At 39.4% G+C, this 26,340-nt stretch overlaps 5 protein-coding genes across 5 annotated transcripts; all 5 read right to left on the bottom strand.

Moving 5' to 3' along the window:
* Positions 1-467: 467 nt before the first annotated feature.
* On the bottom strand, positions 468-5,232 carry LOC310925792 (5-hydroxytryptamine receptor 3A-like; the record flags this gene model as incomplete). The annotated part of the gene is made up of 7 exons (XM_083887809.1): positions 468-763; positions 2,203-2,412; positions 2,724-2,931; positions 3,047-3,207; positions 4,452-4,621; positions 4,797-4,903; positions 5,224-5,232. 7 exons carry the CDS (start codon positions 5,230-5,232, stop codon positions 468-470), a joined length of 1,161 nt encoding a protein of 386 aa, XP_083743935.1.
* Positions 5,233-6,730: 1,498 nt separating this feature from the next.
* Positions 6,731-11,479, bottom strand: LOC310925791 (5-hydroxytryptamine receptor 3A; the record flags this gene model as incomplete). The annotated part of the gene is made up of 9 exons (XM_083887808.1): positions 6,731-6,948; positions 7,226-7,516; positions 7,987-8,197; positions 8,573-8,733; positions 8,926-9,095; positions 9,199-9,308; positions 9,432-9,476; positions 9,681-9,844; positions 11,434-11,479. The coding sequence occupies 9 exons, from the start codon at positions 11,477-11,479 to the stop codon at positions 6,731-6,733; spliced, it is 1,416 nt and encodes a 471-aa protein (XP_083743934.1).
* Positions 11,480-13,310: 1,831 nt separating this feature from the next.
* On the bottom strand, positions 13,311-15,539 carry LOC310925790 (5-hydroxytryptamine receptor 3A-like; the record flags this gene model as incomplete). The annotated part of the gene is made up of 4 exons (XM_083887807.1): positions 13,311-13,585; positions 13,681-13,896; positions 14,680-14,944; positions 15,450-15,539. 4 exons carry the CDS (start codon positions 15,537-15,539, stop codon positions 13,311-13,313), a joined length of 846 nt encoding a protein of 281 aa, XP_083743933.1.
* A 555-nt stretch (positions 15,540-16,094) lies between these two features.
* On the bottom strand, positions 16,095-21,446 carry LOC310925789 (5-hydroxytryptamine receptor 3C-like; the record flags this gene model as incomplete). Its single annotated transcript, XM_083887806.1, has 11 exons — positions 16,095-16,205; positions 16,654-16,817; positions 18,189-18,470; positions 18,600-18,776; positions 18,913-19,123; positions 19,667-19,827; positions 20,158-20,327; positions 20,706-20,812; positions 20,905-20,949; positions 21,134-21,297; positions 21,416-21,446. The coding sequence occupies 11 exons, from the start codon at positions 21,444-21,446 to the stop codon at positions 16,095-16,097; spliced, it is 1,623 nt and encodes a 540-aa protein (XP_083743932.1).
* A 2,853-nt stretch (positions 21,447-24,299) lies between these two features.
* LOC310925788 (receptor-transporting protein 3-like) lies at positions 24,300-25,043 on the bottom strand (the record flags this gene model as incomplete). Its single annotated transcript, XM_083887805.1, has 2 exons — positions 24,300-24,633; positions 24,895-25,043. The coding sequence occupies 2 exons, from the start codon at positions 25,041-25,043 to the stop codon at positions 24,300-24,302; spliced, it is 483 nt and encodes a 160-aa protein (XP_083743931.1).
* Positions 25,044-26,340: the final 1,297 nt, after the last annotated feature.

Below are 26,340 nucleotides of genomic sequence, written 5' to 3'. Positions count from 1 at the left end.
TCTTTAGGAAAAAAAACATGTTTTCCAATTACACTGTAACATGTTTACACCCCCCCTCAAATTTTGCTTTTGAGACTTTCAGGGGGTCTCGACTGTTAATCAGGGGGATCTAAACCCTCAGACCCCCCTGTATTTCCCACAGTGCTCCTAATGTCAGGTAACAATTCACCTTTTTATCACTGCGATGTAATAATTAATGTAGTTTATTTACAGCTTTACAATGTAATTCCTGTCGCTTTTGTGATGGAGGGGAGATATAAAAAAGCTCAAAACTCTTCATCCGTCATTTAACTCATTTTTAATCCATCAGCTATTTTAGGCAGAGAGTCGAAATGTATGATGCTGATTGTAGTGTTGATAAACTTAAAAAGAGCAGTGAAGAAATTTAATTTATTTCATCACATCTTCACTGTTTCACCAACCCCAAAAGTTTCAACCCCATCAAACTTTTCCAAGATGCAAGGTGATCATGCTGCGTAGGAGTTATTCCACATCCAGATTGCAACAATAATGATGAAGCTGACAGAGATGAAGATTATGTACAAGCCAAACAACAGGCGGTCAATGACTTCCCCTATCGTCGTCCATTCCTCTGAGGTGTTGTTGCTCCGGAAGTGTTTGTCCATCTGAATCCGGATGGCCATGAGATCTCTGCTCAGGCTCCTCAGTTCATCCAGCATGGGTTTATCTGCAGCGCCATCGTATGACGCACTCTGAGCATCTCTACCTGAGATGCTGCTGCTGATGTTATTCATCACAGGGGCTGGTGCAAAAACAAAGTAAAAATACAAAAATATGAAATGTAGGTGTCAAATTTCAGTTATCGCGATTAAAATGTATTTTGCTAGTGCTTAAATCAACATGGTAAGCAACAATAGTCCTTTCTAACAGAGATGTGTGCAGTGACCAGTTTATATTGTTTATACTGGAAATATCAAACTCATTATATAAATTTTCTGGTAAATTAATATCTATAATGTATTGAAGTGTCTCAGATAAACATATTAACACAGCTAAATTCTGTCTTTAATTATGTGTGAGATATGCATTCCATTGCATTGGGAAGCCAACAGGAGATTCCTCATAAGAGAGTAATTTTGAGGGTTAGACGCAGCACCGGTGACAGCTTTACGACATCCTTACAACAGAGGTTGGAAGGTCAGGCCTGGACACTGCCCTGTTTGGGATTAGCCCAGAGAATGTTTATATGTAGTTTAGAGGGAACCATTTTTGGCCTTGTTTGTCCATCACCAGTGGCTTCTATACTAAAGATAGAATACCAAAATGTGTGGTACTGCTCTCGGAGGGCACAGTGTTCTGAGATTCGGCTGAAACTCTCTCGAGCAAACTGCAGTGCTTGATCGTGATGGTGAACTTTGCTCGATATGAGTTCTTGGGCCAGCAATTTTTTTCTGCACCATCAACTCATCCCCTGTTGTTCATAAGAAGAAGGAAGCCTGACAGTATATTCTGTATTATATTCTTACATTTCTATAGTATATTTGTTGATGTTTTTCTATATTGTACATTCACAGATGTGAAAATGCATATTAATTATTTATTACCTTTGTCTTTACTGTTTCTGCTGCTTTGACACTGTCCATTTTCCCATTGTGTAATAATAAAGGACCATCTTATCTTGTCTTAAAGCCTAAGATTATTACACACAATTAGGAATCACAGTGGTATGCGATGGCCACTGTAGTTGCCTGACCCTGTTTTTTTATTTTTATTACCTAATTGTATTTTACTGACTAACAAAAATAATAATTTGTACAAATTGACGTTTTTTTCCCCATGTTGGTACAACCGACATATGGGCGCAAATTGCAAAATGGCCAACTTCCTCAGGTTACGGTCGACTTTTTTGTTCATCTTGGTTGTCAAGTTTCAGGAAATTCAGTGGAACTCAAATTTGCCTCATTTTAAACTTTAGGGGGTGCTATAGAGCCCTTAAGCAACGCATAGGTCCGGGGACTATGCCAATATCGAATTTTCGCCAGACCTGACCTCCATGCAAAGAGTTTTTATGCACCTTAACCCCCTCAAAAATGACCGCAAAGCCACCGATGTAATAATAATAAGAAATATGAAGGATAACAATAGGCTCCTCACACACATTCGAGCCATGGGAGCTGTTTCGGCCCTGAGCATTCATGCCTGGGCCCTAACCACAATAATAATGACGATAATAATAGTAACCTCTAGAAGATGGGTTGAAGAAGACTGTGACTCTGTTGCTCTTCTTCACTGGAGGAATGAAAACAACAACAGCCAGGTATTGCAACACGAGGACACTCAGCCACTGAGGCACCTGGCTGTACTGGCTGGAGCTGAACTGGATGTTGGTGATGAACACAGTCTCCAACAGGCTGACCACCATCAGAATGAGGCTGATGCAGAAGAAAACATCTGCAGGAAACAACGACAGCGAGAGTTCATGACTTTCACGTGATCCTGTCTTGAAAATCACACAAGGAACCTGTTGAGTTCCTTGAACACACAACTTTGTTGTTATTAAAATTATGCAATGACAACATTATCTGCGGGAAGTTAGTTATCATCATCAATACTTTATTTTTGTACCAACAGTGGTACGCAAGCGTCCTCTGGTGGTAATCATACAGGTGAAATAAAATGACTGTATATCAATCATCACGTGACTAAATGTATTATCCTTAGTAGTTAATTGAATGTCACTGAAGTGTAATGGTGTCACTCACTGATGAGCGGTGTCTCCCCGGTGACCGGCAGCAGGTCGTTCATGATGAGCAGGAAGACGGTGTAGCCCAGGATGATTGTCATCTTGAAGGAGGATCTGTCCACACTCTGTGGAGGCAGCAGGAAGCTGAAGAGGTCGACTGTGATGAGGAAGCAGCTGGGGATCAACAGGTTCATCACGTACAGAACGGGTCGACGTCTTAAAATGATCTTTGGAAAGCAACACAGGTGCAACACACACTGACATTATTCCTGCTCTGTTCACTGTACACAAGTTCTTTCATTTGCATGTATAGCTCCTATCATATCATTCAAAAGTGCTTACAAAGTATTTAATCTCAGAATATTTCCCCTCATTTAACTCCGGGGCAGAATGAGACGCACTGATGTCTGCCAGCTCCCACTCCCCACTGGTCTGCAGCATTTCTCTGGACTCCTGCAGAATCTGCGCCACAGTGCTGCCTTGAATCATCCTCACATCAGCAGCTTCAAGAAAACGTAACATTCAATTGTGAGTTCAGTGATATTAGATATCATTGTATTGGTGGTTTGATAAAAAAAACAGTCGGCAAGATTTTGTTGGTGTAAATGATCAATATATCCATAATAATCTCTTACACCTCCACCTTTTTCAGCCTCACAACTATAACTGTGGCATCACAGGAGGATGTGACCAATCAGAAAGAAGGGGGTGCTTCACCTGCTGCAGGTTTTCTTCTTGTGCTGAATGCACTGACAAAACCTTCCTAAGCTTCAAAGAAACTTCTAAAGAGTATTTTGTTGGTAAGTTTTGGTGATTTTCTATAAAATTGTGTTGGGGCTTCATGAACAGAAACAATGTAATATTATTTGTATGCTGTGTCATTAACCTTGAAGGTAGGGTTGGAGATTATGGAAAAAGAGTGAGAGCAGGCTACATTTTGAATTCAAAAGTCCAAGTCTGTCTTCAGACTTCCCTCTGAAGCTCTGCCTCCAAAGCACAGGAACGAGCAAGTTTGATTGATGCATCACGATCCAATTAATTTGTTGGGGCCGTTCAATATGATTGGATGGTGTTTTTACAGGCCTGTCCGTTCCACAGTTGACTGACATGTTGTCATTTTTTGTGAGATTGCAGTAATTAATTGGTTACAATCGGGTTTTGAAGAGGATTTTACAGTAAAAAAAAAATGCTCAAGAAAATGATCCCCCACCCTTTAAAGTGGTCTCTCTCAAGCAACTCAGTCAGACCTGACTGAGGATATCCTGGTGATATCAAAACTGCATCTGTGTGCTTTATGTGAGGGTAAAGAGGATTGACAATGGGTTGAATGTGACGGGTGTTTATATTAAAAAGTCGCTGACAAAACTCAACAGAGAAATCTCCCCTGCAGCTTCAACACATGACACAGCTTGAAGACGCGTCATTTGTCTAAATAAATGTGAATCTTTAGAAGAACAGCCTTTTGGTAAATTTGCTCACTGGATTATCGGCAGCGTTTGAATATGAACATCAGTGAGCTGGTTAGTTTAGCACAGAGACTAGTAACAGGAAAGCGGGGGGTAAATAACCAGCATGGCTCCACTCATAGTTGACTTTATCTGCATAACAGCACAAACGCACATCAAAAAGTCAAACCACTGTTCATTTTCCAGCAAATATTATAGGACTATTGAAAACACACGAGGAAGAGTGTTGCACAGTTCATACACGGTACATTTTGAGTATTTTGTGGCTGATGCAGACTCACCAACGTGTAGATATGGTCTAAAGGTCAGAGAGCAGTTTTGTATATCGAAGGGGAAAGTGTAGATCTTTAACTGGCAGGAGCTAACCACCCTCATCGGCTGATGACTAAAAATATGACCCGTGTTGTTCAAGTAGAGATAGGGACTTTTTGGAGACTGGTCTTCATCTATGCTGGAAAAGAACAACGAGTTTAACAGTTAAATGAGATATTTGAGCAGAACACCTCCACCTGCTCTACTTTCTCTTCTCCTCTGATCTAAAAGATCAATGCTATTCTGACTGTTAATGATTCATGTTTGTGTCTCTAACTGAACAATAGACTGAAAAATCCAGCAATTTCACTCACAACTCTAAGATGTGGATGTCTGGGATCCACAGGTTGTCCCGAGACACAGAGACTCTTTTAGTGCCACATTCCTCCTCATCCCAGCTCAGTCCCTCGATGTTCCACTCCTACGTTAAACAGGACAGGACAGTATCACTATGTACTCAAATTTGTTTCCCCCCATAGCAAAAATACAAAAAAATGCCACCTGACGACATTGAACACACAAGAAATGATATATTACATAGAAAATGCATATAAACCTACACTGTATTTATTCTTCTGACGAGCTCGTCGTTGTCAGTGGACTTACCAGGACTTGCTGTAAGACTGTCGTCAGAGTTTGGGATTTTTCATCCTAAAAATAAAACATTAGAGTCAGTAATACATAATATTGATGTACAATATCACATAAGACATGATCAGCTGTATGTGTGCGTAATCTCACCACTCCCATGATCCCCACCACAGTGATGATGATGGATACATTCACTGGATGTGAAAAGCTTTGTACGGGGCGGATCAGTTGTTTTGAGAATAATTCCTCCTCAAGTGCACGGAGCAAGGCAGCAGGAGTCGGGCTGCTGCAGTTCAACGCTGCCGTTGCAGAGCCTGAAGAGTTTAAAAAGAGAAAGGAACAGAATTCCACGGTGTTACAATGGACATCGTGACGTGTGTTCATCTGTATAAACTGAGAAAAAGGGCTTTATTATACATGCGGCATTCGTTTTAAATAAAACCTTAATATTAGCATTTAGTCGAAGGTCATTCCAACTTTTAACAGATGAACATCTTTGCCTGATTCAAAAGTCTCACCATGAAGCAGCAGAAAGTAGATGGAGATGAGTTTTGCTTCTGTCAGTTTCAGCATCTTTTAAGTCTTTATCACTGCATTTAATTACAAAGTGAACTGGTCCAGGATCTGTTCCACCATATAGAGATGTCCTGCAACAGCCAGATCATTTCGACAACAATCATTTGTTGAAAATGAGTTGCCTCCTCCAGAGGCTAATATTGACTCGACAGATTGTTACATGGCAGCGTAACTTCTTGGAACACTGGAATGACAAATGCTTGGATTATACAACAGGTTGGTGACTCACCACAGGGTGGATTTCTTCATTTTGAACGTCACCAGCGTCACTTTAATCTGCGACGGCACAGTTGTCATCTTACCTGCATGGCTTTATGGAGCAGATTTGCTGCAATTCACATTGTAAAATGTTGATGTTAGTGAGGAGGACTTTGCTTTCTGAAAATTTGAATCATGAGGTTTAAATTTTGTTTATTTGCAGCCCAGAAATTGTGAGGAGACTTTTGGTTTCCTTTGATGTTTTTATTGTCACACTTATTGTTTACATGTGTAAACAGCAGAAAAGGACACATGGGAATAGTAAATATTCTGATTGTGATGACAAATACACTCCTTGTTCCAAATCCATTAGAGCTGAAACAATTAATCAATTCATTGATTATTAATCGATTAGTAAATGAATCGTCAACTATTTATATAATCGATTAATCAGTTTGAAGCTTTTTTCATTATTAAAACAAGATTCCTGGTTGTTTTAGCTTCTTGAATGTGAATATTTTCGCTATTTCTTTGTTCCACATAACAGAGTTCCTTAAATCTGAATCGATCAAATGTCTTGTTTTGTCCACAAAACACCGTAATTTCCAGGTTTGACAAAGACTGATCAACGTTTTTGTTTTTTACATTTTCTGATATTTTATGGAAGAAACGATTAATTGAGAAAATAATTGACAGATGAATCGATTATGAAAATAATTGTTAATTGCAGCTCTAAAATCCTTTATACTGTATTAACTTATTGTTCCATAAGGCTTAATGCAATACATTAACTTTATTGAAACAGTAACTGTGTGGCATTGACAGGTCTAGTTACATAAACGGCTTGGACTGAGCTGATACCAGCGCTGGTCTGGTCTGTAGTTCAGGACTGGCTGATCCAGACGCACCACATGGAGATGATGACCAGGGCGTAGCAGGTTATGAGCAGCAGATAGATGCGGAAGAGCAGGAAGTCCAGGACATACCCGACATGACACCACTGGTTCTGCAGCTCGTTCTCCTTCTGCAGCGAGGTGAGGTGAGCACGGAGGTCACCCAGGTATTGACAGATCTGTTGCAGTTCAGTCAGCGGCGGTGTGTCTGTCAGGGGCAACAATGATGGACAGGATCACATGAGGACAAGAACTTAACACTCAAACTCCCGGGAATAATGTGCCTACTAGAAAGACCATTTTGACTGTTCATAAATAATGAATATGAACAGTCGAAATTAATTATTAATGCATATCATTTCAATAAATAAAGTACAATGTGAAATAAAAAAAAATGGAGATAAAATATGGAAATTAGAAAGTGCTTTTGTCAACAAGTGCATTTGTCACTAAATGTAGACACAAACCACTTTGATGTAGAGTACCTTCATTATTGGTCGTGGGCTGGGGAGAACTCTGCTCGGCTGGTTGGACGATCCATAGGCCCGGGCTGTCGTTTGAGCTCTCAGGTGTGTCTGTCTTTGGTGCAGACGAAGGCTGGACGTCCTCCGGCCAGCGGTAGCAGATGAGGGTGGCGATATGTTTGAGGACGACTATCCGCACCCAGTTTGGGACCTCTTGATATTTCAGGGAGCTGTGGTGGAGGACACTGGTAATGATGACTGTCTCCAGTAGACTGATGACCATGAGAGCCAGACACACTGAGAAATAGATACCTGCAGTGGATTAAAAGACAGAAGGTCATACAGAAGGACTGAGTCCTAGAAATTGTGAGTTTTAGCCCAGAAGTTCACAGTTATTCAACAGCAATATTGTTATATTATAATATAACAATAATAATGTTGTTGCAGCACAACATTTTGAGACCATAAACCATCCTCATTGCTGGGTTTATTTTATTTTTTGAGACACTATTGTAAGGCACCCATCATAGTTGTTCCTTCTTAACTGAAAACCAATGTACTGTTCAGAATAAAGATCCCAAAAGTGTGTCTGTGTCCTGTGCTGTTAAGTCTACTTTTGCCAGGCTACATATAATTTGGAGTTGTTTGATTTGTAAAACTGTTGACAACACCATAAAAGGGACAAGGAAACACTCTAAGCAGTTGGTTAATGTTGATGTACACGGTGGGACCTGTTATCTCTGTCCGTCATCAGCTCGACACGGCATCACATCTGTGATCACCTATGATGGGCGTGCCGTTTGCTGTGCTGGGCAGCAGGTCGTTCATGATGAGCAGGAACACGGTGTATCCCAGGATGAGGGTCATCTTGAAGGAGGCGCGGTCGACGCTGTGGGGCGGCAGGTAGAAGGACAGGATGTCGATGAGCATGAGGAAGGAGCTGGGGATGAGCAGGTTCACCACATAGAGAACTGGGCGCCGCTTGATGACCACCTGGTGAACAAGAAGCCCAATGGTTATAAGAATGGCTTCATCTTCGTCATGACCTCTGAGGCCTTTGGATGTTGGATTGTTTTTGCCTTTTGCGTTTAGTTTTTTATTTATTTATTTAACCCTCATGCTACTTCAGTGCTGTATTTGAGTCCTGACATTATCATTTACCCAAAGTCGTGTTGACTTGATAAACTTGATAAATGTGTTGCGAGGTATGAGAGTGTGGAACCAAGACATAAAATGAACTTTCTATGAAGCTCCAACAGTGGAGGGGAGCAGCACGTCCATCAGCCTGACATTGTTACACATTGCCACAATACATGTTTCTTTTGCAAATTCAGAGCAGTAAACAATGTTTAATGAGATTTCTCTTACCCAGAAGGTGATGATGTCCCACTCGTCAATTCCAAACTTGAGAATGGATGTCTCTCCCAGGATGTCCACCAGCTCCCACTCTCCACTGGCCTCCAGGTAACGCTTTGAGTTTCCGGACATCTCTGCAAAGGTCAGTGCTGGACTGACCCTTACATCCTTTACTGTGACAGAGAAAAATATCCAAACATTACAAATGAGTGCAAACAAAGCTTTTTTTCATCGTCATTGTTTCAGGTTTTTTATTCTCTGTATTCAGTCAAATGTTCTGACTCAGTGCTGAGCACAGCTTTGGATTGACTTTGTCTGACTGTAGCCGTGTGTAGCTGTGTTATTGTTAAGAAGCCTTCTCTTACTGGTGTGCATGTAGGACCCGAAAGTAAAGGTGCAGTTCTGCACATCAAAAGGAAAACTGAAGATCTCCAGATTGCAAGCCGAGACGAGCCGCAGCATCCTGTCCCAGCGGATGTGACCCGTGTGGTTGACGTAGACATAAGGACAGGCCTGCGAGACATCATCGTCCACACTGGGACGGTTGAAAGTGGCGGAATGAGAACAAAAGACGTAGAAAACCACGCTGAGACTCACTTTCAGAATTCACATTCAGACAAAAACATAGTTGTACTTACAACTCATATACAATAATGTCAGGTGACCAGAGTTTCTTCACAGGGAGAGAAATCTTGGTGACGCCGTCACAGGTGTCAGGATCCCAAATCAGGAACTCATGATGCCAATACTGCAGATAATTAGATAATTATAATCTGAAATAAAATCTGTTCATCATTGTAATCTCGATACTTGTTTGCACTGTGGTTACACATAATCTGTCCCGATTAGTGTGTCTTTCCATGTTACTTACCAGTCTAAGCCACAGGAAAGTAGTGAGTATCTGGGTTTTCTCGTTCTAAAATGACAGTAAACAACAGTTAAACCTTTTCTAAAGTGTCCCCATCAAGTCAAATAATGCAATTCTTCTTCTTCTATTGGCTTCTTCTTCTTTCAGAGGGTCACCACAGTGGATCATCTGCCTCCAGCTTGTCCTCATGTTCTCCTTCACAACACCCATGAACCTTGGTATTTTTGTTAGAACTGTAATCTTCACACTCACCACTCCCAGAACAGCATACAGGGTGAAGGAGATGTTGGTGATTGTCGGATTACTGAGGTTCACTGCTGGTCTGAAGGCTTTCAGGTCAAACACAGCTTGCATGGACTCATAGGTCGGACCACTGTGACCTTTTTTACAAGGAAGTTTACTGTAACACAGAGACACTGAAGAGACATTTTCAATTATTTAGGGGCGTGTAAATGATTCAAATACATCAACACTCATAGCATAATAATTATGCTATGAGTGTTGATGTATTTAAGTCTTATTTAATACCTTATCAATATTAATAAGGTATTAAATAAGACTTAAATATCAGGAAGAATATCTCCTAGAATTATACAGACACTAAAAAGAACAACAACAAAAACAAGAAACAACCCACAAACCCTTATTTTAACTGCTTTTGTTTTGCTAATATCATCAGCGCAAAACGAGTAAAGAAAGGAAATTATTATTATTTTTTTTTTTTCAAAATTATGCCAGTAGAAGTTTTAAAGAAGCCACTACATAATATATATTTAAATAATTAGGAGGGCAAATTGGAGCCAGACCCACACCCCGGGTCAGCAGGTGGTAGTATTGCCCAATAATGTTGGTGGCGAGCAGCCATTAAAAAGAAGAAGAAGAAAAAAAAGTAGTTTGGCACACACAGCTGATTTGGGCTTGTGTTCAATCTTTGGTGGTGTAATATTCAAACAGTGTTCATTCACTTGGTGTTGAAGAGCCTGATTCAATCATCCTCAGCCAGGTAACAAACCATTTTACTTCTAAACTCTGAGATTTGTGACTCAGCTGCCTGTTGAAGTTAACCTCCACTGGGCAGAAATGTGAGTGTGAATCGAGTTGTATTCTACACACAACATGGGATTATTATTTGTAGAGGTTTAACAACTGAAAATAGGTACAATATCAACTCACAGAAACTCTGTGGTCTCAAATGTACACTCAAATGAATTGATATTAAGGTCAGAACTTGCTGTGCAGATGTATTTTCGTGGTAGTCCAGCAGGTGGTGGTGGTGTTTTATAAATGGCCAGTGGAAGCCCATTCATTTTATATCAGTATCTATCTATCTATCTATCTATCTATCTATCTATCTATCTATCTATCTATCTATCTATCTATCTATCTATCTATCTATCTATCTATCTATCTATCTATCTATCTATCTATCTATCTATCTATCTAGGGGAACTAATGGCTCACTTTCTCCTCCATTTCTTGTGTTTAAGAAAATCCTATTTTGTATTTAAGTGAAGAACTATGAAGAAATTATTTTTTCAAAGGTTGGATGAGAGTAAAACTTAACTCATGATTTTGATATGGTGCGGCATTAAGAAACTGATATTTCATAGATAACGTGTCAAAAAGTCCTCTATTAAGTATTTAAACATTTATATTATCAGTTTGTCTCAGATTCTGAGCTGTACCAGAATAGCCATGAGATTATATAACACTGTATTCCGGAGATTGAGAACAGCATATCTGTTGATATGTTGAAAGTGTCCTCCAGCATAATATATTTTGAATCTCTGCCAAAAATAGCTGGACAGATTAATAATGAAACACATGACTCGAAGATTTTCAAGATTTGTCTCCCCTCCTTTACAACAGCCAAATTAATTAAATGAAACAGAATAAACCACAGTAATTATTACATTGCTGCTTATTATTCACAGAGTTGGACATGCATCAGAATGGAAAACAAAACACACAAATTACTCACAGTAATAAAAAGGTGAATTGTTACCTGACATTAGGAGTAAACCTGAGATGATGCTGACAGTTGGACTCATGCTCGATGTTTCTGAGGGAACAAAATGACCTCCACGTCCAACGATGTGAACATGTGCAAAGAGAGCTCCTGCTGGTACTGAACGTACATGTATACATGTTTGTGCAACTTAATTAATTCTCTCGAGATTTAAGCAGAACCCTAACCACTAACCTAATCTGACCCAAACGTAAACTAAAATTACAAAAAAACATATGTTTTTAAAAATGTGTGATCCGTTCCAATCACATAATGACTGAACAAATTGAAAGTACAAAGAGGTAAAACTGTAAATACACTATACTACATGGTTTTGAGTGCAAAACGTTTAGGGCTTAAGTACTTTGACTTTAGATTAGTCGACCACACACCCTTGAATGATAACTGGTTCAATTGCTCCAGATAAAAAGTAACTAAAGTATATTATTTTAAAGTCTTGTGAATAGATAGAAGAATATAAATCAACAGATGTGCAAAAACACACAACTGGAATATGGACACTCGGGTTAACAAAGAAGTTGTTGTTCAACACCTTTGGTAACCACTGGCCCGTTTTATTTTTTAACACCTCAACCTGTGGGAGTTAATCTGTTGTACCCTGCTGCAGTTGGTCCATGTGCTTATTTTTGGTTAAGTTAGCGAATGGTAGAGACAGGGAGAATTACATTTATTAATTCTTAAATAATACACAAATAAACATTTACAGCAGTAAACTGATGACTGTATGAAATCAGTGGTTTTTATGAACAATTCTGCTCTGATGGGTTTTTTTTAATTCACAACGATTATTAGCAGTTGATGTTCTGTCATAATCCATGTTGGGTTCACCGACTGCTTAATCTGCTCAGTTCTAACTGCTACGACCTCATTAGAAAAGCAAATATAGGTGCTGTTGTATCATTGTTTGTGTCTGCACAGATTGAAATCTCCAGAGTGAGATTTTAAAGCGATAGCCCAGCAGGTTGCATTTCCCAGATTGTAAGTTTAAAAGAAAAAGGAGCAGAAATATTAGTGAATCAGACAGCTCAGGTGGCAGCACTTGAGGGAAAGTCCGAACAAACTGACAACTCACATGTGAAATATTCGTGTTTGTCAAAGCCTCAGCGTCACACAATTCAAGTAAAACCAGTCAAACCATCTGCTATGTGTGGTATTGTTTTGTGCTAGTTTTGCCTTGTCCTGAGAGCACACCTCAATATGCAATGAGCTTGAAACAACAAAATGGATCACTGATTGAAGGCTCCTCAAGCAGCCTTGCTTGTGTAGCCGCTCACCGACTCATCTCGAGCGGTGAACGCTCTCTTATTTGTCATAAACCCTAGCGACTCCGCCCAATTGAAACCCACATTTCTACAGTTAAAAAGACAAATATTTCGAATTTGGACGAAAACTGATTTCTAATATTTTTACATGTTAAATATTATCTACATAAGACCCTAAATTACATAGTTAGAAGACGATTGTGGATTTGGGTTTACAGACTTTAAATTAAATTTTAAAAACAACTCATCATTTTCCTAAACACATGGAAGCTTCTTTTATTAATTGATCAAAATCAACATTTTCTACAATGGCAGACACAAACTATTACATATTAATCGTAAAAATGGCCAAATAGGAACTCTATTAACTCTAACTCTATTTATGTATTCTTTATCAGCCAATGTGAATGTAGTTATGTCATTATGCTTGTATTAAAACTATTGAAGATCCACTGTGGAGACTCCTGGAGGGAAGATGTGTCATGTAATATTACATCACTTCAAAATGCTAAAGTTTTCCAGAAAAAAAAAGTAACCAGAAAAATTACAGTATGCGAAAAAAAAAAAAAAAATCACAAACAACATCACATTTTATGAGCACACCCACAAAATGATGATGGTGAGGAAGCTGACTGATATGAAGAGGATGTAGAGGCCAAACAGCAGGCGGTCTATGATAAAACCCATCTGGATCCACTCCTCTGAGCTTTGGTTAACAGCCAGCGATTGGTCCACATGCAGGCGGAGGGACTGAAGCTCACTTCCCAGGCTCCTCAGCTCTTTCAGGGCCTCGTCATTATTCAGTGGTCCTTTATGCTCTGGAGCTTCGCTGTCTTCCTCCACACAATATGACACGTTCATTCCTGCTGCAGAGGAAATACAAATAGAGTTGAAGGCAGCTGTGACTGATTTACACTGCCTTCTGTGACAACCATCAAGGGTTAAGACCCACACACACTACCATGAGCTGCAGGATTTTGGATTATGTAGGTGTTGTCTTGTGGATCACTGGACTTTGGACGAAGCCACACCAGTCGACCCAGGATACGAAGGACAAACACTCTGATCCAGTGAGGAGCTCGAGAGTAATGAGCGGAGCCACGCAGCATGTTGACGACGAGAATAGTCTCCAGTAGACTGGCTACCATCAGACCCAGGCACAGAGACAGGAACACATCTGGCATCATAAAAATGAGTATGAGAAATGAGATTTAAAAAAAACCAAAACAAAACAAAAAAAAAAACCTTAAATGCTCAGTGAATGGGATTTTATGACATTGAGCAAGCAGCTGGGACTCAGAGTTTGATCCCTGTTTCCTCCTTGTCTTCATGTCGATGTGTCTCTGGGCGAGACACTTAACCCCATGGTGCTCCTTATCGCTGTGCCTGCAGCATGTGAATGCGTGTGGTTGGAGCCCAAAAGTGCATCAAAGTTTGGTCGAAGTTTATTATTGATCATTATTTCAGGAAATATTAACCCTTAGAACACAGAGCATTTTGGCTGTTTTTTCCATTACGTTGAAACATTAAACTGTACATACAGAGTACTCATAATGTTTGAAATCGGATTGAATTTGTGACATGGAAATACGTCACAGTTAAAAGTTCACTTGGTCTTTGGTCTTTTCTGTGGCTTATTATTGCTACTTTATATCACTACTAAAAATGCGATATATCATCAACTTTGACTCAACAATGCATAATGTGACCAGCAGCACAGATTTGTGCCATGTGAGCACTAAGGGTTAATATAAATGATATCCTCTTAAGTATATTCCAAGCATGGAGAGCCTACGGTGACCTTCCTCAGAGCCACAGTTAGGTCTTCTCTGGTTGGTCAACTGGTCTTCAGGCCAAACCAGGTTGTATGAAGTAATTATGTAATGAGCTGAGTGACTGCTAACAATAAGATATGCATATTAATCAAATTAAATACAAACTATAATGATTGTCAACTGACTTATGAGAGGTATGGTGTCTCCAGTTATAGGCAGCAGGTCGTTCATGATGAGCAAGAAGACGGTGTAGCCCAGGATGAGGGTCATCTTGAAGAGAGATCGGTCCACACTTTGCGGAGGCAGCAGGAAACTGAAAAGGTCGACTGTGGTGAGGAAGCAGCTGGGGATCAGCAGGTTCACCACATACATGGTGGGTTGGCGTCTCACCGACACCTGCAGCAGCATCAGCAGCAGCAGCAGCAGGGTTAACCTCACATTCTTGTTGAACTGATGCAGGTAATGTGCTTTTATTTTACACTTATACAAGTCACATTTCACTGTTTTGTGACAGGACACACCTGTACCATTGTCTTATTACAAATATATCCACTTTATTTCATATCGACACAAACACACCTTTTAAATGATGGAAACACCATCACCAACTCGACAAGTTCAACTCAATTCACCCAAACATAGAAGACAGAGGACCGTGGAAATGATGAAGCTGGTCTAGCTTACCCTCGTTGTGTTACTGTTATTTGCTTTTTAATACAACTATTACATACATTAATTGTGGATTAAAATAGTGCAGTGAACTCCACACTGGTGCCATTAATTTTTTCAGAAGCTTTTCCTGCCTACATGGCTGTGTAAGCAAACTCAAACAAACAACTGATGTTGTACACTAGATGTGCAGTCCCGCTCCCTGACCTTTTAGACTTTCTGTCATGTGAATAAATAGAAGTTTAAAAAGTACAGTAGATGTTGTGCAGTCAGAGTTTTTCCTTACATGGAAACGAAGCTCCTCATACTTTCCTCCCTCCGAAACCGGAAACACGTGTTTCTTCACTGTGATTCCAGTGAGTTCCCACTCACCCATCGTTACCATCCATTCTTTAGAGCGTCGAAATATTTCTTCTGCAGATTTAGCTAGGCCAACTTGAAATGCATACTCTGAAAGAACAACATGAATATGAATGAATGAACCCCCCCGTCGCTACGGTTCAGCTCACAGAATTAGAAGTTCTCAGAACGTTAACGCCATGCAAGGAGAAGATTAATGGGCGTCTCTTACGTCGGTATACGTACGAGTTGAAGCTAAAACTGCAGTTTTGTAAGTCGAATGGAAACATGTAGATGTCGAGCCTGCAGGAGCTGATCACTTTGACGGGCTGTGCATCGAAAACAAAGCCATCAGAATACAGATAGTTATATGGGACAAATGGAGCCTGGTTCTTTTCCATACTGGAGAATGAGAAGCAAACAAAAAAACAAACAAACACACAGTTATAAGGAAATTATAAGTTAGGACTAATATTCCTGTTAATTCTTTGCCCAGAAATGTGTTTTTTTTTTTTTTTAGATGTGCCACTGGTTAGACTTAATATCCCCCAATAAACATTTTAAAGCCTGCACTGTACAGAATAGAGAGCACTTACAACTCATTTATGACCACATCAGGTATCCAGAGTAGTTTCTTTGGAACTGTAATCCGGAAAGTACCACACTGTTCTGGATCCCAGCTGACAAACTCATTTCTCCATTCCTGCAGTGAGAATAAGAAACGCAGTCATGTGTTGAACTGCACATAATTATGCTCATATAGATTTGTAGAACTGTCGTCTTAATGATCTAATCTGACATGTTCACATTATCCAGTGTTCTGTATTCTGCTGTTACACTTTAGAAACAAATGAGGAGACATGGGCTCAGGGATCGTACTGCTAAAATAAAATCGTTCAATTTAGTACTTACTAAAGTTTGCCAAATAAAAGTTGTGAAGATCTGTGCCTTTTCATCCTGAAAAAAAATAAAATAAAAAAAATAATGTAATTTAGGTGCTTGCGCTATACAGACATTTTTCTTGAATGGGAATTTATTCTGGCATCCAGTGAAATGTCTCTGGTGGCAATAAATATTTGGATGCAAAATTTACACATACAGTAGAACCTGATATTATTGTGATGGATTTAGACTATTGTTGTGTTCCTTACCACACCCAAGATGGCAAACAGGGTGAAGGAAATGCTGACATTCGTTACGGTTGATGTATTCATGACTGGTCGAATGGAGTTCAGTTTGAAGACTGGTTTGAGCGCCTCCAGTAGAGCCAGTGTGTTGGGTTGAGAGCAGTTCAGCATGAAGGAACTGCTCCCCGCTTAAGAGAGAGAAGGAAAAAGGAATATGTCATTTTTGACGATTGGCTACAGCCAGCAAATGAAAAACGATACAAAATCTACACGTTTCTGTGAGTCTGTGATGTCTGAAAATCATGTCTGTCTCTCGATCTCGCTCAAAATGATGTCATGATGTAAAGTCGGAGGAGATGGAGCTGTGAAGTTGATGTCAACATTTAAATTAAAAAATGACTTGAATCCTAACTACAGGATATCTTCTAACTATCCTGTGAAAAGCAGTAACATGTAGGAAGGAGTTCTGTATACACTTGACTCAGCTTTACTTACCATGCATGAGCAGAAAGATGAAGATGAACAGAAGCTTAGAAGGCTTGACTTTCAGCAGGCAGCACTAAAAACATTAACATTGGGTCAGAAGTGGCTGTTAGTGTGTATGTGTGCGCGGTCTCCTGGTGGTAAGAGCTCTCCTGTAAAGTTGTCTTCACAAATACTGAGTAACAGATAAATGGGGTCAAACTTATCGACTTTTCAAGATAAATAGACATTGAAAATAACTTTTAAGTGCAGAATCAGCTGATTATACATGTGCACATGTATTGTGGGGATTTTAGATGGAACCTATCCTCAGGTACATGTAGACATTATGTTGTTACCTGCCTCTTACTTACTCTTACCAATTTCACACTCTTGATACAGTGGTGCTTTTATGTCTGTGACACAGACTTGAATTCAAACACATCCCAAATATTACAGATCAGTTTTGAAGACAGTGAGCAAGACCACATGGCTTAACATCCATGTCTGACCTCAGTCCCTGTCCACGTACCTGGTGACATGGGTTATGTACCGTATTATGTACCGTTCCCATTGCAGTGGAACACAATATAAGTATTTATGTTTGTTTTTGAGAGTTGATTCTTTGATTGAGCACACTTTCGTAATTTCAGAAGGTGTCATCTACGCATGTTAAGAGTAACTTCACTTGATTTGGGAAGTGACAACATACACTTTTCTACTTTTGTTGCATTGGCGTAGTTTCTACGCAGTGTGATGATCACTAATTAATTGCTCAATCAGGGATGTGATTGTTTTGCTTGAAATAAATGTCAATCAAAAACTGACAGAACTTTTTTTTAAAAGTACTTTTATTTTTGAATACAATTCCACATCAAATCTGATAATTTAATGACGACGAGATATAATATAATAAGCGATTGTTGCTCTAAACATTAGTACATTGTATAAGAGTAGAATATACCACATTATGTGCTACAGCAATGTTTCTCCAAGAAAACAATGACATTGGTCATAACTGAAACATTGGAGTCACTATCAGGTCCCTATTCACATGAATGGAGCCTTTTTAAAACACAAAGCAGTTGTTTACTGACTGTATGAGTTATGCCAGATAATGATGATGGTAATGAAGCTGACTGATATGAAGAGGATGTAGATACCGAACAGCAGACGGTCTATGATGAAACCCACCTGGATCCAATCCTTTGAGCTTTGGCTTCCATCAAGCTGCTGCTCCACCTGGAGGCGAAGAGCCCGGAGGTCTGTGGCCAGGCTTCTCAGCTCCTGCACGGCCCTGTCCTCCACCACTGGCCCCTTCTGCTGTGGAGGTCCCTCAACAGCATCAAGCTTTATCACAGCAACACTTTGCTCCATGTCTAGAAGAAATCCAGACAGTTTTCAATATTACTTCCTCTCTTTCCTCAGAGTTTATGATCAACTATCATGCATATACCCGCTTTCCTGTGAATTAAAACTTGTAAATCTCTGATTTATAAGATAATTACCTGAATGCTTAGCTTTGCGCGGCATGAAAACAAGAAAACCTAAAATCTGAAGAACAAGGACTTGGATCCAGTGAGGAACTGGAGAGTCTTTGACAGAGCCGCACAGCAGGTTGGTGATGAGGATTGTCTCCAGTAGACTGGCAACCATCAGAGCCAGGCAGAGAGAGAAGAACACATCTGATGTAAAGCAAACAAACAAACAAACAAACAGAAAACAAGACAGGTGTGACATGGACCCCGCAACAACAAAGGTTTACATAAATCAGTCAACACACTGCACATAGTTATTATTAGTTCTCTGAAAACCACTGACTTATGAGCGGTATAGTGTTTCCAGTTATGGGCAGCAGGTCGTTCATGATGAGCAGGAAGACGGTGTAGCCCAGGATGAGGGTCATCTTGAAGGAAGATCTGTCCACACTTTGTGGAGGCAGCAGGAAACTGAAGAGGTCAACCGTGATGAGGAAGCAGCTGGGGATCAACAGGTTCACAACATATAGAGTGGCTCGGCGCCTCACTCTGATCTACAGAAACAAGATGACGGACATGTCAGCAAAAATGAACAAATGCTACTTCAGCGTTAAATGTAATCCAACAAAGTCGGTCACATCATACCATTCCTCCCAACGAACCAGAACAATTTATAAATTGTGGATCTATTTACTTTATTTAAAAAAAGAAAAGTTTTTTAATTTCTGGCTGGTAGAATATTCATTGTACCATAAGGCTTTTATTATCTCAAAAACTAACACCAAATCAGCTACAAGTCAAGCAGAATTTGACTACTCTTGAGCTATAACTAAGTTTGCCCCACATCCATCATTACCTCATACCCCTGAAAAAATGTGTTTATACAGGTCTCACAATTTCCTTTGTATCTGCGCAGGGAATGGAATCAAATGATTTTGGACATTTTTAACCTTCTGTGCTATGATACATTTTGACACACATCTTTACTGTTGTTGTACAAGTAAGGGCCTTAATTGGATGGCTGTGTTTGAATATCTCACACAGATCAATATCATCACCCAAAATAACACGTTTTACATACGGTACCATCAACGTACATGAAATTTAAGCTCATCGATGTACTCCGTCCCAAACCTTTCCATGTAATCGTGGGCGGTGATATCCAACAGCTCCCATTCTCCCATTGTGGTCATGACTTTTCTGGAGCTTTCTGTAATGTCTTGTGCAGATCTGCTGAGGAAAACCTTTATATCTGTCGCTGAGGAGAGACAAACACAGGAAGGTATCAACCTTTAAGATCATCACTGTAAAGAAAAAAGAAAGGCAAAAAACATTTTTAATTAACTGAGTCAAACTGACATTTGGTCATTGCATCAGACTTTTGGTGATGGGTTAAATAACAGAAACATATGAAAAGCAGCCATTGGTAAGTGGTTGTTTAACCTTAAAATTGAAAATAATATCAGAGCAGTTCATCATTCATTCATAGCTTCTTGTCGGTACAAATCTTACTTAGCAGATACTTTAGATTTATTAAAACTGGTTGACGCTTTTGTCCAAACTCTTTGAAATTAAAGTTGAGCTTTACCAAAGTGGATGTAGGAGTTGAAAGTCAATGTGCAATTCTGTACGTCGAATGGGAAGGTATAAATGTCAAGGTTACAGGAGCTCACGACTTTGGCCGGTAGAGTGTCACGCACCCGACCATCGCTACGTAAGTACAGATATGGAACCTCAGGGGCCGTGTTTTCATCCATACTGCAAGATGGGAAAAAAGCAGAGAAAATAAGGCACCTTTAGCAGAAGTTTAAGAGTCTTATCTTTCTATGCTGAGATTAAATATGAAAAAAAACAACATGTGTCCACACAATATCACACAATTTGCTTGTTACTGAATTATGCTGTGGAAAAAAATCTTCCCTTATTCCACAGCTCCTATAATTCATATAACATGCTATGGTGAGGCCAACAATAAAAAAAACAATACATCTATTTGATTGATAATTGACTAGTACTACTGTATATATTGTGTCAGTTCTCACTAAAGTACCAAAGATGTATACATTTACAATCAATAAATATTTGCCAAAATTTTATTTTAGTTCCGAGCCATTTCAGTAAATTGATGAGACTCACAATTCATTGATCACAATATCTGGCACCCAAAATTTGGTTTTGGGGAGAGCAATCCTGTCTGAGCCACACTGGGCTGGATCCCAGCTGACAAACTCGTTCATCCACCTCTAAAACAACAGACCTGTTGTCAGTGCACAGAGCAGACGCTTCACTTGATCACACAAATCTACTGCTGGAAATGGGTGAATCTAGGACTTACAAAATTTAGCCAAAGGTATGTCATCAAGAGCTGAGACTTTTCATCCTGGAAGACAAGAGTAAAGATTTCAACACATGGATTTGGTTTTGGGAAACACATGGATCTTTATAAGAATGTGTTTGTAGACAGCAACCCAATGGATTATTATTACTCATTAATATAAAATGAATGAATCCTTAATTATACACCTAAACTCCTTACATCTGCTTTGATAGAGATGTAAACTTACCACTCCTAATATTCCATACATGATGAAGGAAATGTTGACGTTGGTACATGTTGATGTGTTCATGACAGGTCGTATGGCGCTCAGGTTAAAGAGTGGAGTCAGAGCCTTCAGAAGGGTAGGTTGGTTTGGCTCAGAGCAATTCACTATGATGGCACTGCATGGAGCTGCTGGCGAAATTCAAAAACGAGTCTATCAAATTGTATTCAAAGTTTATGCAGTCTCACCCCTAACCCAACATATAACACTTATACATGAGCTTTACTGTATATAAATATCACTTACCTTGCATGAGACACCACACCAGAGTGGACATGGATATTAAAATCAGCCGCTATAGGGATTAAAAGCTGTTATTGATTGATATGTTATACAGGAAAACAGGATCACTTACAGTATATAACAGCCAATGCTGTATTCAACCTCAGATATAATATGTAAACTTCAGATTTTACAGCAAGAAAATATACTTTACCTGGGATGCCATGACATCAAACATCAAGCATTTATCTGTCTTTGGTTTCTTATGCCTGGAGAGGAAATAATAGTCTAGCTTCATTGAAACATGTTATTTTTGTTACAAATACCAGACAAAAAAAGACCGCTACTACTTACCTGAGAAACTAACTCTTGCAAGACTAAACACTGAACCTCAGTACAGCCAAGATATACATAGTGCCACTGGCAAATAATGTGGCTAACTTTCCCTGCAGGTGGTTTCATTCAAAGCACAGTAAAGCCATAGTTTATGTTTTGGTCGTCAGTGTGTGACTTGGAGATGGTGACATGTGCCCACAGCAGCGTCGGTGTCGCACCTGCTGGTCAGATGCAAATAAACAGTGAATGGAAACAGGGGCCCTCTGGTTTCAGCCCTCTACGTCCCCATCTACCTACCTACCTACCAACCAACCAACCCACCCCCAACCTGTCACTTTGTTATCTATCTACCAACCTACTGGAGGTCGACCAATAACCCTAACCAGGCTAATAAAATAACGCAAGTTTGAAGCATTCCAGCTGAAAGCAGGTCTCTTGGCCGAGAGCCCACTATCCCCACTGCCCGAGTAAAAAAAACCCCACAGCATATCGGAAATGAAAAAACGTTGGTCAATGTCAGGGTATTTCAACAAAATTTGCATGAACAATATTCACCACTGCTGTGGCAAACGTTGTCGTAAGGTGTCCGATGAAGAGAAATAAAGTTGGATAACCCAAGTTGGCTGTTGTAGCGTGGTTTATTCTTTGCAAAGAGAGTCAAGAAGGACAACTGGTCAGAGGCAGGTCAAAGATGGCTCACATCTGTGCAGCTGTGTTTGAAGATAATTGGGCACATACTCGGTACGAGTAGTGTACAAATGTTTGTTTTTGTTAAACAAGCAACATATGAGAGCAAGTGTTATTTTCCATTACAACTACAATACGCCAAAGATACAAAAAACCAACCAAATCAAACAATACCTAGTTAGTTGTGAATCCTGTCAAAAGCATCTGCCTGTGTACTGAAGTGTCCTTGAATGCATCAGCATGATCATTAGGTTAATAGATTGTCTGCAGAAATTATGAAATTATGCATTTCAGTGATTGCACCTCTGATCTCAACACACTGTGGACTTTTTTTTTTTAAATGTTTGCTTTTGTTTGTTTTGTTGTTGTTGTTGCTAGGTGTGGCTGTGGAGCCTCCATGTCATCTTGATCTGTGTATCCACATGATGGGTGGAGGCAGTTACTATTGGAGCCAGGGTTTGCATTTTACAATGGTATGTTCAGTATTATGTCCTGTCTGAGCTGATGAGTTTGCTAAGTTAAACTAGATACCTACCTACAGAACAGGACAGGTTACCCACTTACCAACCCACTTACTTTATACCTTCAAATCTAGCACTTTGCATGTTTATCTTATGTAAAAATACACTCAAGTGTCTTTGGGTCAAGCTTCCAGTCGTCATTTTTCTATTCTGTGCCCACATATTTAAATAACAAATGCACTTGGCATCTGTCTGAACATCTATGTTGGATTTTATAAACTGTGTTATGTTCAGCATGCGATGCTGGCACATTGTTGTGCAAAGCAAATGTGAAGTCACTGGGTCTTTTCTCTTTCAGTTATTCAACTCAGCCGTTTCCTTAAATGTTTCTGTATGTGTCCTGTGGTTTTATCTGCTAACTGTGTTGCGTACGCTTTTGTGTTGTGGTTATTATTTATTGTATTTTTACATTTCTACTCATCTTGAAACTGCATGCAGACATCCCTGACAGAAAACAGGGATGAATGGGCCTGTCCTGATAGATAAAATTAAAACAAGTGCACTCCTGCGTTTGTGATGTCACGCTGCCAAGAGATATTTAGAGAAACATGAAAGTAAAGTGAGTTTCGTTTTAGTTTCATTTTAGCAATAATGTGCAACCAGGGTGGGGCAAGAAAGACGTGTGATGCTAGGACAGATGTCAACACTATGATGTGCCAAAAAAAACAAAAGGTTTACAGTGACTTAGACATACAATAACAACATTCTTGTAAAATATACTTTGCAGTATAGTTTTATGACTGCATGGCGTTTATTCACTTGTTCATATGTGTAGTGCAATAAACATAGTGGAAATATAATAAGTAAGTTACTTATTATCACAACATAATGAAAAATTATGATCTTGGAGGTGGCCTTTATGGCTAATGTGTTTTATATTAGCCACTGAAGAGGAAATACAGTATTATACAAACTGTATCCATTTAACAGTCAAAGGAGCTATTTCATTTAATTAACAGCTTTATTTTGAAATCCATATTACAACATCAAATCTTTTAAACAATGCAGCTTAAATTTACTTTATATTGTACTTCCAGAAACATATATTTAGTAGCTTTTATGTTGTTGCAAAATACCTACACACTATATTTCTTTTGACAACAAATACATTTTCTCTTGCGGATACATTTTCATCAGTTGACTGAAAACACATCATCAACATATTTAAATGATTGTGTATCACATAATAACAACTGTATAATTATTGTTTTAATTACAAGCACAATCAAGGTGATAGAACCGTGTACATGAACAAATTATAATCTTGTGATACATAATTTTAATAAATCTGGGACAAAAGTGAACATGTGTTTTATGCTGTTACAAAGAACAAACGATTCAGCTGAAGATTCACAAAGCTCAGCTCACTCTCTGTTGCAGATGCCTTCTCTACATCCTTCACAGTGATCAGGCTCATGAGGATTTTTGACATCAAGCTTCTTGTGATCATAGTGGCCTTGATCCAGGTTTTCATTGTAGCACTTTATTCTTATCTTCTTCACCAGATTCTTCATGAGGATGGTGATGTGCTCTGGGTCGATTTTGGGATCCACCATTGGGGCGTCAGTACATTTCTTGCACTTCTGACGGAAGCGCCTGACTTTGACACGGCCGTTCCCGTCTGAAAGACTCATGTGGAAGAGCACCATCACTCGGTTGGAAGGCCAGGTTCTTGTTCGACACTGGGTGCATTGAAACCTTTGAAATGACAAGTGACACTTATTTTCTAAATCACAGCAAATCTAATGTCATGGAGTGTTGGTATTATTGTATCTGTTTGTTTCCTTTAACAGGCCTGTCCTACTCACAACTCTCTCTACATCATACACACGTACATTCACAATGTATAATCTAATTGTTTTCTCGTCCAAAACTTTAAGAGATGATCACATATGTGTTGTACATTAGACTGTATAGACGGTCTGTATCTTCTAGATAATTTAAGTCCAGTACACTGACCTTGCACTAGTGTTTCTGATGTATTCCTTCCATCCTGGCTCTGGAGACTTGGGTCGAATAGAGGGATCAAACTCCAGATTCCAAGTGTCTCCATGCAGCACATCGCTGGCTTCTCCCAGGAAAATACTGGTCCACTCTGAAAGTGCCATCCTGACGGTGACAGACGTGCTGGTAATTAAAGACACAAAAGACCCCAGGTAAGACTCGCAGCTGGTCTGCACAGTAAAGAAGCAGGCTGTGGGAATGAGGACTCAGCCAGAGCCACTGGCTTTTATTGAGGAGTACAATGAAACTGAAACTTAATGTTGGTTTCCTTGAGTTTCATTTGAACAGTCATGATGACCATGGATGTATTTTATGATGTTTTTATATTATACATCCATGGTAATGACTGTAGTGAGGAAACGCTTATGTAGCTTTGGCAGATGCTGAAACAGCAATAATCATGAAAGTAAAAGAGGGAGAAGAGGTTTAGACCTGTTTGACAATCTCAGGAAAGTAATTGTTCTTTATACATCTAGTCTCTTTATCCTAAAATTCTGAGAGACTATTTATTGTTTTCCCACTGTTGCCAAACAACAGATGCCCTTGATTAATCAATATTATACAGTAAGGGCTGCAGGACAAATTCAAACTTACAGTTTTCCATATGTGTATTGTGCACAAGTGCCACCTGCTGGAGCTTTTCTGCCTTACATTCCCCAAAATGTCCATCTGTTGCTATGTGAAAGTGTGATCTGAGTTAAGTTTTAAGAGGAGATATGAGAGGAAATGGTGTTTAAGTTATAAATCTTTGACATATTTTTTTTCCCCCAAAAGTGTACAATACATGCAGACAGCAGCTCATTTAAACAATCAAATATGAAGACATTAAGGTGATGATGACTCATTTGCAGGTTTAATAATTGAAGGGAGGGCAATTTAGTTATGGTTATTCAAAATGACCTTTAATGTGTGACCCATTAAAGGTCTGCAAAACATCAGGATCAATACCGAATGTAATGATATAATGATATTATCCGTTTCATCCATTTTCTACCACTTTATTCTCCCCGAGTGGGGAAATTGGAGCCAATCCCAGCTGACAAAAAAAAACAAACAATTAATTAATATGAGCAATGTGTTATGGAAACACCTTTTCTTTCACTTTGTGTGTGAGAGAATTGAGAAATGGGAGGTTTGAATGGTCTACAATCCAAAGTATCTCTGCAGCTGTGACAGCCAGCTATTGATTTTTTAAAGCAGAACATTCAGGACTCATGATAAAGACTTGAATGGAATGGACCATTTTACAATGTTGAATTCCATTCATGAACAAAGGGAAGAGGGTAAAATGAAAAGAGACAGCAGCGGTAGCAGTGACATTTAAAAAGACATACTATCACACCACAGCCTTGCAGAACAGTGGGAATAAGATCAGGATCAGTCATTTCGGTTCATCTCATG

The sequence above is a fragment of the Microchirus variegatus genome (genome assembly GCF_963457635.1).
Source record: "Microchirus variegatus genome assembly, chromosome: 4".
In the NCBI taxonomy this organism is placed as follows: domain Eukaryota; kingdom Metazoa; phylum Chordata; class Actinopteri; order Pleuronectiformes; family Soleidae; genus Microchirus; species Microchirus variegatus.
Note: the sequence above shows the minus strand (reverse complement) of the source record. Positions and strands in the feature narration are given on the sequence as shown.